The 19,383-nt window shown below is 50.5% G+C and overlaps 1 protein-coding gene across 3 annotated transcripts; it reads left to right on the top strand.

Moving 5' to 3' along the window:
• Positions 1-1,638: 1,638 nt before the first annotated feature.
• Positions 1,639-10,982, top strand: MRPL28 (mitochondrial ribosomal protein L28). 3 transcript variants are annotated; one of them, XM_075010243.1, is made up of 6 exons: positions 1,639-1,657; positions 2,732-3,032; positions 6,500-6,652; positions 7,181-7,315; positions 8,045-8,131; positions 10,571-10,982. In XM_075010243.1, the coding sequence occupies exons 2-6, from the start codon at positions 2,745-2,747 to the stop codon at positions 10,664-10,666; spliced, it is 759 nt and encodes a 252-aa protein (XP_074866344.1). In that variant the 5' UTR covers positions 1,639-1,657; positions 2,732-2,744; the 3' UTR covers positions 10,667-10,982. The 3 variants fall into 3 exon arrangements, with proteins under 3 accessions (XP_074866344.1, XP_074866343.1, XP_074866342.1); XM_075010242.1 differs by lacking the exon at positions 1,639-1,657 and adding an exon at positions 2,364-2,571; XM_075010241.1 differs by lacking the exon at positions 1,639-1,657 and having other exon boundaries at positions 2,365-3,032.
• The last annotated feature ends 8,401 nt before the right edge of the window (positions 10,983-19,383 follow it).

Genomic DNA, 19,383 nt, shown 5'->3' with positions numbered 1-19,383 from the left:
GCTACCTCCTCCTCATTAGGTGGGTTTATTATTGCAGCAATGGGAGAACCCCTCTTGTTTCTTAAGATCAGCGGCAAAACTTTGTGCTGGAAGTCCCAGCTCTGGCACAGACCTCACTGAGGATGTACTCTTCGCAACCCATTAGAGAACAGCTCCTACCCTTCCTGGCTGCAACAGGAGTTTTGTGTTTGCCTTGTGAACAAGCCGTCATGCTCATTTCTGTTGTGCACAAGACAAGGACACGCATGACGAGAGAGAGATGGCATCCAGCAGGGCTGTAAGGGAGTGTGGTAGAAGGGTGATGTTGCGAGGGACAGAGCAGACTGCTACGTACCCCATTGCACCCTGCATGGGCCACCAGCACCGGCAACTGACTCGCAAGAACCAAGCCAAAAGCCACAGCTGCAGAAGGGGGCAAGTAGAAGACTCCTGCCATTCACCCTTTGCAGGCTGTCCAAGGGCATTCAAACATCCTGCTTTCAAAGCAACATCAACCGTGACAGAAAAAAAAAATCACACATTCCAGAATGAGCATCTGCACAGGGAGTTAGTTGTACATATAGCTCTAGTGTTGTAAGTAATGCTGGTGGGGTCATGATGGTAAGTTGTCCAGTGAAAACAAGCCATAGCGTGTTTGGTAGGGGAAAAGTAGGAGACAACTAAGATAAAGCCTTGCCCGAGACTAAGAAAGGGAAATAAGCAGAACCGCGGGTAAGGCTGGCGGACCAAGTCAGATAAGTGCTAACAGCCCAATTCACTTGTGTTAGCAGAGATCAAAGTGCAGCTATCTCTGTTACTAGAGATCAAAGTGTTTGTGTTAGTGTGTCTGACCCTTGTGAAAGACGAGGGGGCTGTTACTTGCATTGTTTTCATTTGCTTCTGCCCTGTGATACCACAGTAGCAAACATTTACATTGGAACTAAACCAGCCAGCAAAGAAGGCTTATGAAATGCTAATTTCGAAGCTCGTGGCCCTTACGTAGGGAAGCCAGAGGTCGGAAAACTAAGTGTGTTCACCTGCCCCGGCCCTGTGTGTGTGTCATCTTAGCAACGCCGGCGGGAAAATGAGCTACGCAACGGGCAGCCCTGTACCTTGCAAAATGCCCTGCGGGCTGCACCGAGCTGGGCTGCGTGCAACCTGCTGGCTGCCCACCGCTGCCCTCAGGCTAAGACTGAGCAGGAGCTTCCCGTCTGTCACGGGCTGGGTGCAGCCCAGGGATGGACCCGAGCACCAGCTGCGGGCATGGCCAGGCGAGAGACGCCGGAGAGCGACACGCTTCTCCCGTGCCGGAAGAGGGGGTGGGGCGGGCACCGGGTACGGACCTCGATGCTGCCGGTGCCCGGCTGAGGCTGCAGGCGCTGGGGGCCCGAACAGCCTGGGGCTCTGCCCCTAGGCACCGGTGGCCCGGGCGGGCTGGAAGCAGCCTGGCCCCTTGCTACGCGGGCTCCCAGATGGAGCCGGCTGGTGGTTTGCAGACGCTCCCTTGCTGCGCTCCGCTGCTCTTCCCCGCGCGCACTTTTCCCTCGGCCCCCGATGGCAGAGGCGGGGCCGTGCGAGTGGCACCAGCGGCAGCCAATGGCTAGTACCGGAAGCGAGGTAGCCTGGTTCCGGTTCCGGTGGCCGGAGGTGAGTGTTCTGCCTGAGTGCCCGGAACGAGGTTGTCGTGGTTCGGTGGCGGGGCGGGGGGTGTTGTGTGGGGAAGACCTGCTGGTGGGGGCGGAGTATGGGGGAAGCACTGGGGGAAGCAGAGCAGTGTGTGGGGGGAGGGGGCGGTGTATGGGGGGAAGCACTGGGGGGCGTAGGGCGGTGTGTGAGGGGAAGCACTGGGGGGCGTAGGGCAGTGTGTGGGGGGAGGGGGTAGTGTATGGGGGGAAGCACTGGGGGGCGTAGGGCGGTGTGTGAGGGGAAGCACTGGGGGGCGTAGGGCGGTGTGTGGGGGGAGGGGCGGTGTGTGGGGGGAAGCACTGGGGGGCGTAGGGCAGTGTGTGGGGGGAGGGGCGGTGTGTGAGGGGAAGCACTGGGGGGCGTAGGGCAGTGTGTGGGGGGAGGGGCGGTGTGTGGGGGGAAGCACTGGGGGGCGTAGGGCAGTGTGTGGGGGGAGGGGCGGTGTGTGAGGGGAAGCACTGGGGGGCGTAGGGCGGTGTGTGGGGGGAGGGGGCGATGTGTGGGGGGAAGCACTGGGGGAAGCAGGGCAGTGTGTGGGGGGAGGGGCAGTGTGTGGGGGGAAGCACTGGGGGAAGCAGAGCAGTGTGTGTGTGGGAGCCATGGGAGGGAGTAGGGCGGTGTATGGGGGCAGCAGGGTGGTACGTGAGGGGAAGCCTTGCAGGTGGTGGGGGCAAGGCAGTATGTCGGGGTGGGCCTTGCTGGGGGCATTTCTAGGGGCATTTCTAGAATTCGGTAGCGTTTGTAGGGGAGTTTTGTGCAGCGACACTTTCTTGCCCAGCACTGTTCTGTTTCAAGGGCCATTGTCACCTGCAAAGCTCTCTGGCGCAAAGACTACGCCCTCACTGGTTTGGGCTTTCCTGGGGTTTGAGTGTCACGCATGCCCTGGGGTACCTAGTTGCAGAACAGGTGTAGTTTGACTCTCTTCCGGGCCCGTGCTCCTGGAGCACCTGAGACGTTGCTCATCTCAGGAACACATACCAAGCAAGGGGCGGATGTTGTGGCTGGCTTAATGCTCCTGTCTATCGATGTTCTGTGATCTTTGGTCCATTTTGCTGTCTGTTAACAGGATCCTCTGCCTAATGCCGCTGCACAAATACCCACTGCGGATCTGGAATGCTCTGAAACTGAAGGAGGGGATCTATGCCCGTCTGCCTGCTCATTATCTCAAGTCGTTACAGGATAATACGCAAGCCACTCCAGTTCACTGGAAACCCCTTGGGGTGAAATACAAATTAAATCCAAAAACTGGCCAACGAGAGCGAGTGCAGGATGTTCCTATCAAAGTCTACTACCCCCCAGAGTCTCAGCAAGGGCTTTGGGGAGGAGAAGGCTGGATTTCGGGCTTTCGTTATGCTCACAATGACAAAGTGAGTAAATGTGAAGTGTGGGTGAGCCACTTTTGAAAGTGAAAACAAGAACACTAACATTGTAAGTGCATTCTTGAACTTGGCCAGTTGTAGGTACAATCCGGAAGTACGCCGTGAGTAGTTGCCATCATCACACTGTAGCAGCAAAATCAGAAGGGAAGGAAAGTGAATCCCTGTTCTCCCACAGTGCACACACTTTTCACTAGCAAGATCTTGGGTAGTAGTTGCTGTAACTCTTATTCAGTGTCGGCACCAAGTGTTCCAAGCCAGGGTTTATTGTCCTTCCTTCTCTCACTTGCTGTAGCGAGAGCATCATATAAGATGTGAGCTGATATACTTTCATTGGCTAATCATGAGACGTATGCAGCGTTGTAAAGGACTGTGTAACAGAGACCCAGCCACATGGGGAAGAGGAGCTGCTGTAGCCTTAAAGTTGTAAAGGCGGCAAAGCCCCAGGAGGGTGCGGGGAGAAGAGTGGTGAGAAGTAAAGTCATAGACAAAGTTAGACAGTATGAAGAGTGATAAATTTAGCCTCAGGTGGTTTAGAAAGGGGCCCTTGCATCTAGAAAGTCATTGCTTTTTACCCAGTTTTCTGCAGATCGTTTTATAAGAAGCACAGTTGGCAGTCCATCTAGGTTAGTTATGGCCATGAAGTTTGGAAGTATAATCCTGGTAATTAATAAACTTAATGTAAGCCACTTTATTTCTCCTTTTGTAATGCTGTGGCTCGTCTCCTATTTACACCGAAGATAAGAACTCTATTTAATCAAGATGCTTTTCATATAAAACCTTATTTTCTATCCTGTGGATCGTTCTATAATCTTCAGGCCTGTTCATCTGGCATTTGATGGTCTTGAGCACAGATAAGAGACTTTGAGCACCAGCCTCTTAAGCTTCACTAGGAACGGAGTGAAACTTGTTCAGTTGAAAAAATATTGTTTTCAGCTTGGCGCAATTTGACTAAGTTATGTAGAATGAGAAGCATGGATTGATTTAAATCACCAAGAAAAAAATAATTGATTTAAGTTGTTTCTCACTGATACTTCTTCACATATTTCTTTAGCAATGGCGCAAATCTGGTCCCTAAAACATGTAAATTTACAACTCAGTACAGCATTTTACAACAACTAAGAAGGTATACCTGTGTAATTTTTTTAGACAACTTGATTTTTATTAATTTAGGAAATACAGTAAACCCTCCAGTTACGCAGGGGTTGTGTTTCTGCAACTCCCATGTAACTCGAATTTTTGTGCAGGTCGAGGGGAGATGGGAACTAGGCTGCAGCCTGGTTCCTGGCTCCCTTGGGTTTGCAGGAGCCAGGAAATTGACCTGCCCTGCAGGACTGGTCAGTTTCCTAACTCCCTGAGTGGCAGGGAGCTGGGAACCAGGGGGCAGCCTAGTTCCCGGCTCCCCACTGCTTGCAGCTTGCTGGACCCTGGAAACGGACCAGCCGGTCAGTTTCCTGGGCTCCACAAGTGGTGGGGAGCTGGGAGTCAGGCAGCAGCCTGGCTCCCGGCTCCCCTCCACTTGCAGAGTGGGGAAACTGAGCAGGGCAGCAGCCTTGTTCAATTTCCTGGCTCTAGCCGGTGGAGGGGAGCTGGGAACCAGGGACAGCGTGGCTCTGCTCCTTGGAGCCAGGACACTAACCAAGGCTGCTGCCCTGCTCAGTTTCTTGGCTCTGCAAGCGGAGGGGAGCTGGGAGGCAGGCTGCTGCCTGGTTCCCAGCTCCCTGCCACTCTGGAGATTGAGAAACCACTCCTGTCAGGGGTGTCAGTGTAATTCACAGCTGCCACCCTTGATAGCAGTGGTTGCCACCCCCTGACATGAGCAGGAAACCGCTTCTGTCAGGGGTGACAAGAGTCAGGCTGCTGCCCCTTACAGGAGCAGTTTCCCCACTACTGTCAGGGACGGCAGCCTGACTCTCAGCTGCCACACCTGACAGGATCAGTTTCCTGCTCCTGTCAGGGGTGGCAGCTGTGTTAACCCACAACACGTGCAACTTGAGTGTGTTTATCTCAAGGGTTTGCTGTAGTACATAGTACCCGTTATGTGTGTCAAGTTGTAGATGCAGCAGCAGTACATTAGGAAAGGTAATAACTAAATCACATGCACTTTCTGCAGCTTTCTGTAGTGTATGCTTTAGGTGATCCATTCTAATTCTAGTTAACTAATGAACCTATATGGATTAGCTAAGGTAATTGTTTTTTTTCTCTAGCAGCTTCCAACACAGAAAGGGTCTGGGAATTTACTTGTTAACTAAAAGGCACAGAGAGAGTCTGGAAGAGTGATGCATTACAAAGTGAATTATTTAAGTTACTAACCTGTTGATCTACATTATTCTTCAGACGTATCCATAGTGTCATGCACATTTCTCCCACTAAACAGTTTTCCTTATGCTGATTCATTCTTGAGCTATTGCATTTTCTTCGTGATTGACAGTTTTTACAGTTTAAATTAATTTCTGCACCTTAATGTCATGCTTATTGGTTAAAGCTGTCAAATGACAATGTATTAAAAGGTGTGTATTGGTTTTTAATGGGCAATTTTCTTTTCAGAAATACTATTTAGCATGTGGCAAGAATAGCGGATATAAATATTTTGCAATATACTAACATCGAATGTTTGCACATCACATTTTCTTAATTGTCCAAGGGTTGTCACCTGCAATTATTATAACTTCCCATATTTTCAACTGAAATTTGTGAGCAGATCAGTCTCATACTGATCGGTGTGTGCGTGCCACCAGTAGTTTGTGCAGCCACAGTATGTGCTTTATAGTGGTTATGCAAATGTGTGTTGATGCATAATCCTTCTTCATTTCTGAGCTTTTGTACATACCATGGCGTATCTAGTCTGCCAGGTAGATTTTAATTTGCAATTGCCTGTGCAATCACCCATTGAAATATTTTAGAAACTAACTTCTTAATTTAATTTTGTCTCAAGTAATCCCTTGGTGTGTCCTATTATGATCCCAAATTCTGGGTCTCTGGAGCAACATGAAACCTGAAAAAGGTTGATTGGCAAGGAGAAGATGATGTGGGGGAGGAGGCAGAAATCAATGGGCAGAGCCCAGGATGTTCCAATTTGGCATTACAGCGCCTTCTGAGGGGCTAAGTTTTCATCAGATGGAGTAGACTGGAGTGTTGGTAAGAAGCACTTCCCAGTACGCAGTGTGGCTTGGCTGCTCAGATTGCATACTGGGTTCTGCAGTCCCCACATGATATTTCTATGGGCAGACCTTGCTTTTCCATGCCTGCCTTTGAGGCTTTGTGACAAAATATAGGCACTGGCTAGTGTTGGAAGACAGGATGCTGGACTAGATGGCCCTTTGGTCTGACCCAGTATGGATGTTCTTATGCACTGCTCTGGCCAAACATAGCCAGCGTTTGTGCAGCCCCTTCTGAGTAAGGGGAGCCATTAACAGAGGGATGATTAATTCTTTGGGAATCCTGTTTATCCCTATTAGCTCTCAAACAGACTGAAGAAGATTTGGAAGCCGCAGCTGTTTGAGAGGGAGTTGTACAGTGAAATCCTTGACAAGAAATTGACCATTACAGTCACCATGAGAACCCTGGACCTGATCGACACAGCCTATGGATTTGATTTCTACATCCTCAAGGCAAGGCGCATGTCTTTCTGGTTTGCTGACTTACATGGGAGGGTAGCCCCTGAGTTTTTTGCAGCGAGGTCCAGCTCAGCACCGTGGCTGTCACCATCGGGCTGTACCCAAAAGATGTCAGTAGTGCTGCTTGCAAGCATTGTAACATTAACATGGCAGCGCGGCCCTAACAGTCTCAGCCTGTAACGCTCCACTTTGATTTCAGCATCACGTGTTAGGGCAGCTGGGCCTGAGGGGCTACGCTCTGACTGCACCTCAGAATGACTTAAGTTCACGGGAGAGCCAAGAGGTCTTTTCCAGGTGCTGTGCTCTGTCTCAAGCCCTTCTAGAGAGTCAATAGCAGCCCTGGGCTGTTCATTCTAGCAGCTCCTCATGCAGCTGTTTGAAGCATTTTCCTCGTGCTTAGTTTAAATTCCCTTCCTGGGTGTTAACACGAGGCGGCCTGTAACGGAGCCGGCAGTGCTGCGGAGTAGCCACCAGAGGTGCAGGAAGGAGGACTGAAGCTATCACCACACTTTGTTCCTGCAGACTCCAAAGGTTGACCTGTGTTCCAAGCTAGGGATGGATTTGAAACGAACGATGCTGCTCCGGCTGGCTCGGAGGGACCCTAGCCTGCACCCAAATGATCCAGCAAAGAGAGAGGCGATCTATAACAAGTACCAGGTGCGTAGTTCACCCGTTGTTAACATTAGCTCAATGTGTGCAGTGCAGCTTGTGTACCTGTCCGTCCTCTCTGGTAACGTTCGCTAGGCAGTGGGGAGATGGATCGTTCAAGATGCTAGTCTCAGGGTTAAAACTGGAGGGTAGAGGCAATATCTGTCCACTTCCGTTATGTGGACAGTTGTCATTTTCTATGGGCTGTTTGCCCTTCTGACTGATGAAAGGTTCGCTTGGCAAAGGCTCCCAGTTTCAATGTTAGCCAGCTTGCCCGTAAGGCCTTGAAATGGCGGCTGAGCATGTAGCATCACCGCGATTACGAGAGGGGCCATCTGAGCTGCTGTTGCAGTGAGACCCTGTCCCCATGTCCAGGCTATTGCTCGTTCTAATTTAGTGTGGCTCCCACAGGGGAGGTGGGCCCTCTGAAGTAGTCATCACAGAGCTAGTGTTAGCATAATGCCCAGATCCCACACTATTCTGATATTCATTATGCTGGCCTGAGAGAGAGCCTGGCAGCTTGCGTGCAATCAGAAACAGACCTGTTGGCTAAATGGAGAAGTAGGGAGCTGGTTGGGAGAGAATAAGCTTCTTTGCTCATCACCAGAAATGAAAAATGTGCACGTGCAATGCTCAGCCCCCCTCATTTGACTAGGAGAGTCCCACAGTCCTCCTGGAGCCACTCACCAGCTTTCCCAGTAAGGACTGTGCCGTTAACCCGTCCCTCTGGTCACACAGGAATTTATGATTCCGGAAGAGGAGGCTGAGTGGGTTGGGCTGACTTTGAAAGAAGCGATAGAAAAGCAGAGGCTCCTTGAGAAGAAGGTGAGTCCTGTGTTGTGTGGGAGCAGTGTGCGCGTATTCCCTTGGCAGCACCCACTGGCTGTTGTTTCCAGTTGCTTTACGAAGAACTCGTGCTGTGCTCTGAGATGAGCATCATGGTGATAAACACAGCCAACATGGAGGTGTTTCAAACAGAGGTTTGGTGACATGGTTTCCTTGAGGGTGTTTAAGTAGGGACAGTCTCTCTCTCTCTCTCTCTCTCTCCCCCCCCCCCCCCGAACACTGACCCTACCATGGGAATGTCTTGGTTCTACTGGCTTCTTTCTTTCGAGTCATTCTTCTGCACCTCTTCCAGGTCACTTCCGTGCTGCTTGGGATGTGTAGATGTGACTGCAGGGTCCCGCTTTCGCCCTGCAGTCCTATCAGCACCTCAGTTTCACTTCTCCATTAGTATTTCTGCAAAGCTTCTTCATGCTGTGAAGTAGGGATGGGTGATCCCACTGGCAGCCATGATGCATCAGAAGAGAGAGGACTTCCCCAGCAGCCTGCAGGGTGTGCGCCCCACACTCACCCCCAGTATTCCTTTCCTCCCCCCTGCTTGCAGCCTTAGCAGTCACAGAAAGCTACAGCCACGTGTGGTTAGTTGTTTGTGAGTTTCGTGAGGGGTGGGATTCCAGCCCACCAGTGCCAGGGGGGAGAGTGTGCGGCAGTCGCGGAGAGGAAGAAGGAGCAGAGCGCAGAAAGGGTCGTTAGCGGAGGCCGCACAAGTTCCCCCTCAGCTTTGCAGTCCCTGATTAACAAGCCTGCCTCAGGGCTGCCCAGAGCACTGTCTCTGCCCCGCTGCAGAAAGCTGTCTCTGCCCACTGGCCCCAGCAAGGAACTGCTGCAGCCGGAGCAGAAGCGCCTCTCTCATTTGGCTGTGGCAGCTCCGTGTTGGAGCCGGGGGAGGGGGCTCCTTTCTCCCGTCTAACCTGGAGCTGCCGCTGCTGCTGGGGCACATGTGCCCCTTCGCTGGCTCCCACTCTGCCTAGCCTGGCCCTGTCTGACTGGGGAACGGGCACCCTTCCCTTGGTAGTAAGCTGCCATGGTGAGAGAGGGGTGTGGGTAGTCCTGTCTCCCCAAGGTAGCCTGCACCTCAACCCCCTCATCCCTGCACCTCCAACCAGAGACCTCACACAGCACCCCAGCCCTGAGCCGCCTCCTACAACCCAACCCCTCGCCATCCCTCCTGTCTCTCCGTCCACATGTGGCATGACTTTTGTTATGTGGTACATCACTTCTGTAGCGGTGCACGTAACAGAAGTCATGCCACACATGGACTTAAAGCAATCAGGGAACCCTGGAGGCCCCGGGCAATGTCAGAAGGCTCTGGCAGTCCTCAAGTGGGGTCAGGACGGAGTCACACGGGGAGGGTTTCCTGCTGGGGTGACCTCCTATCCTGCACCACTCTTCCTTAACGTCCTTCACTTTTCCTCTGTTCACCTGCTCCAACTGTGATTTCTTTTCTCGGATTTGGGAGGTGAGTCACTCATGGTGTTAACCTGTAAAACTCAGTGGGCAGACAGGCGGGGGTGTTGTGCTGGAATTTAATGTCTGCTGTCAGCTGGTCTTTAGATCGAGAAGACAATTACAGGGCTTGTTATAGCTGCTAGTTTGAAGCAGGTATGAGGGGCTTGTGTCTCATTTCCCCTTTCTAGTTCTCTGATTTCCCCCCAAATCAATAAGCTTCTGCCCATACACGTGCAGAACACTTCTGAAATTTTGGAATTGATCAGAAGGGGTATTTCAAAGTCATCGCTCTACGTCCAGACACAGATGCCCGCCATCACAATGAGCACAAGACCGTGCTTTGCTGAGCCAGTAAAAGGATTGCAGCCCCTCTGGTGTTTGACCACGGGCTGTCTGAGTGATCTGGCTGAAATTGTTTGATAGGTATAGCTGAATGGAGGGACTGATCAGTTTTCGCCATTCCCTCAGAACTCTCAGTACCACAGCCCAGACCCCACTTGCTCTACCCCTTACCAAGTTACATCTGGGCTCAGTCCTGCCCAGATCTCTACCTATTTTCCTTGCCCTTCCTAGGTCCTTTCGCTCTTAGTGAGGTGATAGTGGCCAAAGTTCCGTTCGGAGGGATGGAAAACTGCTCAGTGAAATGCCTGGGATGTTCATCTTCAGTAGTCGCCATGCTGCCGTCTCCTCCGGGAGTGTTCAAGAGCGAAAACGCATTGTTCTCGGGGAGAGATGGGAGGGGCCTGGGAGAACAGCCCAAGGGCGAGCTTCAGGTTAGTGCATAGAGAGAGGTCTTGTTGCCATGTACAGGTAGAGGGAGCAGATGCGTGTAGAAGGTGAGGACTAAAACAGCCACTGATATCAATGATTGTTCATGGTTTAACCAGCTCCAATGGTTGCTGTGTGCTTTACCCCTCCTGTAATCTTTTGCTGCTCAGATTCAGTCTCTCATGAACCACTTGTCTCTCGTAGGACCCTACTCCTCTTTTTAAAGTCTACGCAGAAGAGCTGGTCCAGCAGCTCAGAGAGCGGTCACTCTCTGAAGCAGCAAAAGTGAAGAAATCCTAACGAGAAACAGCTTCTCGTCACAGCCTGGAGGGGGTGGCCTTCCAGGGCCACTGATTTCATCAGGCCTCCGCCTGCCTCCTGCATCACTCGTGCAGCAACGAACAGTGTGCTGGTAGAGACTCAGATCCAGAGAGCACGTGGCTGCTATTACTCTCCAGTAGCAGTGGTACAAAAGGAGGCCTGAATTCATAAAGGAAAGGCCCGTTTGGTCAGGGGAAGCCCCTGCCGTGCACCTGTTACACTGGCCAAAGTGATGCCTGATGTACACTGAAATGTGCTTATTCATGACGTCAATAAATATCTTTGCGTCTTATGAGTCTATTGCTGATTGGCTTTATTGGGTCTGTGTAGCACAGAATGTAAGCTTTAGTGATGAAGCAACTCAGGAGTTCAGGTCACTTGCTCCAGCTTATATAGAAGAAGCAAGTATCAGAGGGGTCGCCGAGTTAGTCTGTATCTTCAAAAACAGCAAGAAGTCCTGTGGCACCTTATAGACTAGCAGATATTTTGGAGTTAAGCTTTCGTGGGCAAAGGCAAAGCGGGTCTTTGGCCACAAACACTTATGCTCCAAAATATCTGTTAGTCTATAAGGTGCCACAGGACTTCTTGTTATAGAAGAGGCAGTTATTAAACATCTGAGCTTCTGGGCTCCGGAATAATGACAGATTCACATACATGCCAGCAGGTGGAGCAGTGTTCACAGCCTGGGCAAACTTTGTGTTACTGCCGTTGTTATCAGAGGTCACTTGAATATGAGCATTGCATCTTTATTTTGTCATAATCTAATTGAAATGGCTAAAATCAAAGCCTAGAATAAAGAGTGGGTCCTTTTTGAAGCATTCATGATTGATGAAAATTGAGCTGATACAGAAAGAGTAAAGTTTAAAAACCCCTTCTTTGCCATTTTTTCCATTGGATTCTCTCTTTACACTCCAGCAGAAGACCATCCCTTAGCAGGGCTCAGACAGAGCCATGGCCTATTGCACGGAATATGGAGCAGCCACATGTGCTGATCTGTTGACACAATCGATCAAAGGAACACTTAATGTTTTGCGCTGGTGGGTTTGATGGAGCTGAGGTCGATGTCGTTTTTGTTGGAGATGGAAATGAAAGCCTGATGCTGCTGTTGTTGGTAACACTCTTCAAAGCTCCATCAGCCCTTTGAAAATAGAAAAGAATGCCCAAGTCTTTCCTCTTAAGCTGACTTATGCCTCTGCATTTACTGTTGCTAGACACAATTTCCTTCTTCAGATGAGGGTCTCTGTGTATATTCTGCACATCGCGTTCTACGTGCTTGCGCCGTGTGCCTGAAGCTGGAAATTTCGGATGAAAAATGGAGGACCGCTTGTTACTTGTGAATTTAGTGCGTTGGTCTAATCAGTCCCCCTGACCAAATGTGATTTTACCAGTTGAGTCAAGTATCTAGATTTTGAGATCATTGTGCTCCAGGACGAGGATGGACCTGAATTCCAGGCCTTAACTGATGAGGGCAAATTGGGGACCAGAAGGGTGAATTGGAGGACACAGTGTCCAGAGGAGTAGCTCTGGACACTGTTGTGAGAATTGCAATGACTGTCCTGTCCTGAGCTTCTCCTAGAGAGGTGCAGAGCATCATCCGTCACCCATCCTTTGAGATGGGTCATCTGTTCCATGAGAAGACAGAAGACTCCACCCCCAGGCTCTTGAGAACACCTCTTCACTCTGTAGACATCTGTGCCAGGGACATACAGTGGAATAACCTTTCCAACCCTTTTGTCGTCTGTGCCCTTGGGGACCTCCATGTAAAGACAGACAGCTTTTGCACCCATGAACGCAGTCCCTGCAATATTTACCAGCACATCTTATTCTCTCAGCCAAACAGTTTCTTTAGGGGGTACTGCTGAGACCTGTCCGCCTGTATGGATGCTGCATCATTCTGCCTCTGCCCCCATAGAATCTTGCAGGCTGTCTTACTCCCATTGCCTGCAACTACTGGCAAATGCGAATAATTTCACATATGCAGTGGCTGTCCATTTCTGGCAACTTCTACCTACCCTTCCTCTTCCCAGTCCTTCTCAGGGACCACTCAGATGGAGATGCTCTGCCAGGAAGTGGGCTAGCTTCTCTGGGGAGCCTTAGAAAGAGTTTCATCTCAGTATCAAGGTAAATGGTTCTAACTCCTTCTGCTGATTCTCAGCCTATGACAATTGAACACGTCCACCTGTCTTGAAACGAAAAATTTGTATGATCCCTTTGTGGCATTTATAATTCCCTCCCTGGAGGGTGACTTGTGGTTGCAGCTCATGATGTAAAAGACTTATACTTTTATACAGACATTCACTAGTTCCACCAGTTTCAGCCTCCCCTTTGGAGTTCAGCAGATTGTAAATGGGCTGGTCATAGCACCCAGGGTCATTACAAAAGTTTTTTCAACTTGGGTAGACTTATTAATGCCTTTTCAAGGAGGTGGCGGCTTTCTGGAGATGCCCTTTGGGGCAGCTGAGGAAGCACAATGCAAGCAAGTAGACATTTTGCGCTCTGAGACAATGTCTAGAATTGTTCTTGCCCCTAACGAGACACTACTGGAACCCACTAGAGCCATCTAGGAAACCCCACCTACTGTGATGCCCATTTGCAAGAGGGCTGACTAATACTATTATGTCCTACCCAGGACTCTGACTTCCTCTTCTCTCAACCACCTCCCACTTCTCTGTTGATACGGTGAACAAGTGGGGGCAAACAACCCCATTATAAATGCACTTCCTACAGCAGACCAAAAGCACCTGGACCTCCTGGGCAGGAAAGCTAGCTCATTGGCGATGCTAAAATTTTGTATTCTAAATTACCACGCTTTGATGGCCAAGTGCAGTTTTACCAAGGAAGTGAAATTTGGGTCATTTTATTGAGCGCCATCCCCCGATCAAAGAGAATAATTCCAGACAACTATTGCTGGCAAGACCATTTTTGCAGAAGGTGGTCAATGCGGTGTCCGCAGTGGTTTGTTTCATTGCTATGGGTGACAACGCAAAGGCCTTCTTGACTGCCGTTGTCTGGCTTCCCCCAGGAAGCTCAAAATACAGATGAAGATCTCCCATTTGATAGGCAGAAGTTGAGTCGTTACATACCTTTAAAAGATTTCAGGTCTGTATTGTGCTCATAAGGCCGCTGTGCTTCTCCAAACATATGAAAGTTCAGCAGATTGTAAATGTTCCAGAGATCCAGAACTCTACAGTTCTCTGGATTCATAGAACTCTCTGGGAAAGCACCCAGGGGCTCTCGAAAAAGATCTGAAGCAGCTCCACCCTGGTGTCGTCATCGAAAGTGCTGGTTTTGATGGGACGGACGGAGGTTGGAATTCATCCCCCTCATTAGCTTGCCAGCTTCAGTGCTTCAGCCGTCTTCCCCCTGTGGAAACATTCTCTGCTTCAAGCATGCATAGGAGTGGATCACCGCAGACCAATGTGGGGTGAAAGTAATATGAGTAGGCTACACCATCCACTCTGCCTCCTTCCCTTGTCCACATTTCCCTTCCCAATCCCAACCCAGGGACCCCTCTCAAAAGTCCCTGGTAAGGCAGGAAGTAATGCTCTTCAGTTAAGAGCTGTAGAACTAGTACCTGCTCAATACAGGAAAAGGGCTTCTATTCAGTTGTTTTTCTCGTGTCAAAGAAGAAGGTAGGATGGAGACCAATTCTAGATCTAAGACTCCTGAACAGATCTGTGAGACTCCCCCAGAATTGAGGGTGGTGATTCTGGCAGCTCTAATCTTTGTTTTCTGGATTAAGGGCACTGATTTTTTTGTCCCTCAGCCTCCAGGCTGGAGCCCTGCAAATCTGGGTATATCCACAGCTATCCATATCCATGGCTCGTTTTTTCAGCTGTGGATACAAATTTTTTTTCTCCGTGCTGGGCTCTGCTCCAGGCTGTGTACTTCCAAACAGTGATGCACCCAAGCTCCGACGTCTTGTATGCTAGGAGCCTTTGCTGTATCAAGCGTTCCGCTTTGGCCTGGGCTTAGCCGTGAGCAAATTCTCAAATGCTCCATCAATAGTAGCTGCTTACCTGCATCACTGACACAGTCATATTCTGTCTTTCGGTGACTGGCTACTCAAGGATCAGTCCTACCATGAAGTGTTGTCCACCACAAGGGTAGTGCTGTCTCTGTGGTCCTGGGTCTCCAGCTGAAGGTGGAAGAATCCACAGTAATACCTGTTCAGAATATACCGTTCCTGGGGTGTCTGAAGTCCCTGGCACCTACAGCATCTCCTCCCACGTACAGGTTCTGGATGTTAGTGTCTCATCTGAACATATAAAGGCAGTCCCCAAACCTCAGTCAGAAACTGCCTTCAGCTTCTGGGTCCCAGGGCTGCTTTTGTGACGGCCTGAAAAGTTACATCTCAGCTGTCTCCGGGGTCGCTTAGAATGACTGACTTAGCAAACAGTCTGGCCAGACAAGCAGGTGTTGGTTCAAAGGGTGAAACGTTCCCTCGGCCCCTGGAAGATTCATCACAGTGTGGGAGGATGAGAGTCCCCTTCTTCCACCAGACAGTGACAGTGACTGTAACCAGAGATACGTTTTCGTTGGGTCAGGGGATGCACTTTAGTTCCCTGACAGTTCAGGGCAGGTGGTTACCTGGAGTGTGGTGTGAAGCTGAGCAGTAATCAGTAGCGGGTGCCAAAGCCATCATGTCCACTATGGGGGTCACCAAATGATATGTACAGGTAGCAGGTTTAAAACAAACAAAAGGAAGTATTTCTTCACGCAATGCCCAGTTAACTTGTGGAACTCCTTGCCAGAGGCTGTTGTGAAGATCAGGACTTAACAGGGCTCAGAAAGAGGTAGATAGCTCCATCAACAGATATTAGACAGGAAAGACATCTCTAGATGCTGTTTGTGAGAAGCTGGGAATGAACAACAGGAGAGGGGTCACTTGATGGAGGGGGCATCCGGCATTTTACCAGTGTCGGAAGTCAGGGCACTGGGCTAGATGGACCTTTGGTCTGACCCAGGGTGGCCGTTCTTACGGGGCCGTCAGCATCCATACTGGACTGGTCCGGTTGCTGGCGGTTGAAAACAAAAGCAGTGACTCCCTGAGAGGACCGAGTTACAGGGAAACAAGGTTGGTGTCCTGGAAGGTGAGAGTTTGTGCATGGGAATGTGCAGGGGGCAGGACAGCATGCAAGGACAGGGGTCCCGAGAGCCTGTGTGAGGCCTGTGAGTCAGAGTTGGGCATTTTCACAGCCAGCTGACCCATATATTTGATTACATACATAAGGGGTGCCCCTTGGACCCTCTCGGAGCAAGCTTTCCTCTGCTTGTGGCCTCTTGGAAGGTGGAAGCTCTTGCTCCCCCAGCCTGACTACGTGGTCAGGGTTTGAGCTTGTGTGCTGAACACAGTATGTTTCCAATGGACTTACAGGCACAAACAAGTGGGGAAGGTCACATTTGCCTAATTAATAGGTTCTTAGCGAGTCTGACACAGTGACATTTGGGAATCTTCCCCCCCCTCCACGTCTGATGCTAGGCATCTGCGTGAGCCGTGGTTGCCCGGCTCCCTTGGGCCCTTGACATTCTGTGCTCATTAGAGCTAATTACCCGGGAAGAGCTCCTCACAGGCAGTTCTGTGCTTCATAAGGCCTATCGCTGCTACGAGCCTCATACATTTTAATGCCAGCACGTAGGGGTAGCTCAAGCAAAGCCCCAGCTCATGCATATGCCCCAGAAATCCTTTACAGACCAACAGCCTCACCCAGATCTGCAAATCAGCCTTCAAACCCTGCTGTGCTGGGAGCTGGGGGCAAGGGCCACAGCCCTCAGGGATCCGCTTAGCCCAGCGACTCTCCAATGACTTACACGGGGGACCATAATAAAAGCAACCAGTCCCATGGCACCTTAAAGACTAACAATTGTATTTATTAGGTCATGCAAGTTCCGCACTCTGGTATGCAAAATACAGAACCGAACCATCACAAAGAGAAAAACAGTCAGTCTTCTGTTGGCGGCACAATTTGCAAAGCCCCCAGCCTGTGTCTGAGCTCTCAGCCCAGTCTGATGGTTCTGGTGGTGCTCTCCAGCCCAGCAGGTAGAACGATTCCTTGTCCTCACCTTTTCTGGCTCTCCAGTCAGTTCCAAGGGATTTGCAACATTAATGAGTTGCAAAGGCTCATTATGCGAGGAGGAAGCTGGGATGATGGACACGTGCTCACAGCAGCCTGGCATAGCCCTTGCTTCTTGACGATGTGCTAATTAGCTGTTCCCCATCGGATGCCCCAGGTGGGCTCTGAGTTCCAGCCACTGAATTAAAATCAACACACATGCTTCACGTAATGCTAACTAGTCCCACTCAGGCGTGCAGAAGCGGCTGGTGCAAGAGATGGCAGAAATAGGTTCCCTGTCGGGCAGATCGGTGAGGGGCCTAATTCTGGGGCCCTGCGGCAGGTGAGTAGGGAACTCACTTAAGCTCTGGAGCAGATCCTCCTGCTCAATGCCTGGCAGCTCTCGTCCCACCATTCCTCTTGAGCTGCCCTGCAGGGGCCTCAGAACTAACACAGGTCATGCCACACACTGCCAGGGAGCACGCTCCCTTCTCCATGCCTGGATATAGCCCCCGGCGCCCAGCAAGCCTACTCTACGGAGCTCCCGGAAACACAGGCTCAGACCCAAGCCAGAGACCTGGCCCCACGCCATTCCTGAAAGGTAGCAATGCTCGATGTTCTACTGTGGCAGTGAACTGCACTGGGCAGCGTGTGCCATGGCCAGTCCCTCGAGGGTGTGGGTCTGTCGCAGCTTTTCCCAGGAGGGAGGCGGGTTGGCTTAAGCTGCAAGTTTCAACTTTAGCTCTGGGGTTCCGGGTTCAAGCCCAGATGATGTCTGTCTCTTAACACCCTTGTGCCCATCTGCTTAGCATCCTGACTATCCCAGGTGCAATCAGCTGATACCTGTGGCCTAGGCTCCAGTTTAACAGATTCCTGCCTAGCTCTGCTCTGGTGCTTTGTTCAGGGTTTTGGGAGCAAGCTTCTGCCAGGGGGCTCTGCTGTAGTCACTAGCATGGAGGTATTCCCATTCCAAGGGAGCTGTTTTCATCTGAGCTCTGGCGAGACCTTCTATTCTATTCTATTCTATTCTATTCTATTATATATTATATATGCTTATATTAGGGAACTCCCCCCTGCAGATCCCCCAGGTTCCTTCTGCAAAAATGCTTTTCCTGCAGCTGCATCTCCAGGGCTTGCTGCTCTCCTTGTTCTTTAGCTGAGCTGAGGTCCCGGCACCCCAGGGAACAGCTGTGTGTCAGACCTTGCCAGCAGCAAGCGTGCTGGTAATGGTGCAGCTGCCTGTTCATTCTGGGAGTGACCCAGCAAGCCTGCTGCCATCATGCTGCCTGAACTGTTTGTTCAGCTTTTCACCCGCAGCTTCACACCGGGCTGGCTGCCTGACCCTGGGTAGCTCCTGCAGGGCTCTCACAATAGCCAGGTGCTGAGCAGACAGCAGATCACTGGCAGGTTGATTTCGCTGGTAGCGGGAACATGCTCGGCCATGTTTGGACGATAGTTTTGTTGTTGCCTGTGACAATAGCTGGCTGGCTGGGAGCGCACGGCCCCAGGCAACGTGCCGTATGCTTCAGAGCGAGAGAGGGGGTCAGGGGTGATGGGGGAGCGTCAGACACCCTCAGACCTACTTCATGCCATGCAGCGAAGCTATCTCACTGCAGTTGCTTGGCATATAATTTATTAGCGAAAGGGGAGGCATGGGGTAAATAAGGGCATGGCTCACCATGACCCCATTAGGATTACGGTCGGGCTAGTCTCTGTTTCCCATCATAGCATTACAAATGTCTTCCGGTGTTCACCTAGTCTGGTCTTCCATCTCCCACCATACAAGAAAACATGGGTCATCCTTCTAATCCAGAATCTCAGCTCCCCGGTTTGTTTTCCTCTGGCTGCATTTAGTTCGTGTGACCTGTTCGGGATCAGCTGTTTCACTAGAAAAGGTGGTCAGAATGAACATACAATTGTGTGGATGGAGAAGGACCCGTAGAAATGTAACTAAAAGAGGGGCCTTATAGTGAGAAAAGGAAGTTACCATCCCTGGAATTATTAGAGGGATTATGTCAGGTTGGAGAGAGCTGCCATTCTGATCCCATCCACTACTATGTCAGAAGCACCCAGTTTCTTCAATATTCCCTGGAAAGAACAAAACAATATTAACACAAACAAAATAAAACCCAGCATGAAGGTGGATTGAAGCTAGAGAACGCAGACCGGTAGAGGCAGAATATTCCCCGGGCGTGTTTTAATTATCCCCAGGCCAAGTGTTACAAACCCGGGTAATCTGAGATTATGGTCAAACTGAAAAAGGACCAAAACCTGTTAGGCTCTAGATATGCGCAGCCTGGGCGGCCGACCAACCTCACTTCTGTCCTCTTGGGACACCCTTGTGCCAGCGTGGGCAATCATCATAAGGCATTTCAGTGCTTGTGGTGCCGAAATGAGATTTGATTGATTTTTTAAAGGTGCTAGATTGTCCAGGTCTTTACCCTTCACGGTCACTGAAATTATTCTGGACGAAAAAAAAAAAAAAATTTGCCACAGGGGTTATGTTTCTTCAAGGCCTCCTGTCTGAGTTAACTGTAGCGCAGAAACTAACGAGTGGGTTTACTTGTAAATTCTCCGAAGAAATGTTCCCCACTCCACGATCATGTTGTCATGTTAGAGTGTGCGCCTATGCACTTTTCTTCC

This window comes from Carettochelys insculpta, chromosome 16, assembly GCF_033958435.1.
Source record: "Carettochelys insculpta isolate YL-2023 chromosome 16, ASM3395843v1, whole genome shotgun sequence".
NCBI classification, from domain to species: Eukaryota; Metazoa; Chordata; order Testudines; family Carettochelyidae; genus Carettochelys; species Carettochelys insculpta.
The sequence above is the reverse complement of the archived record's forward strand: the minus strand, read 5'-3'. Positions and strand labels throughout refer to the sequence as shown.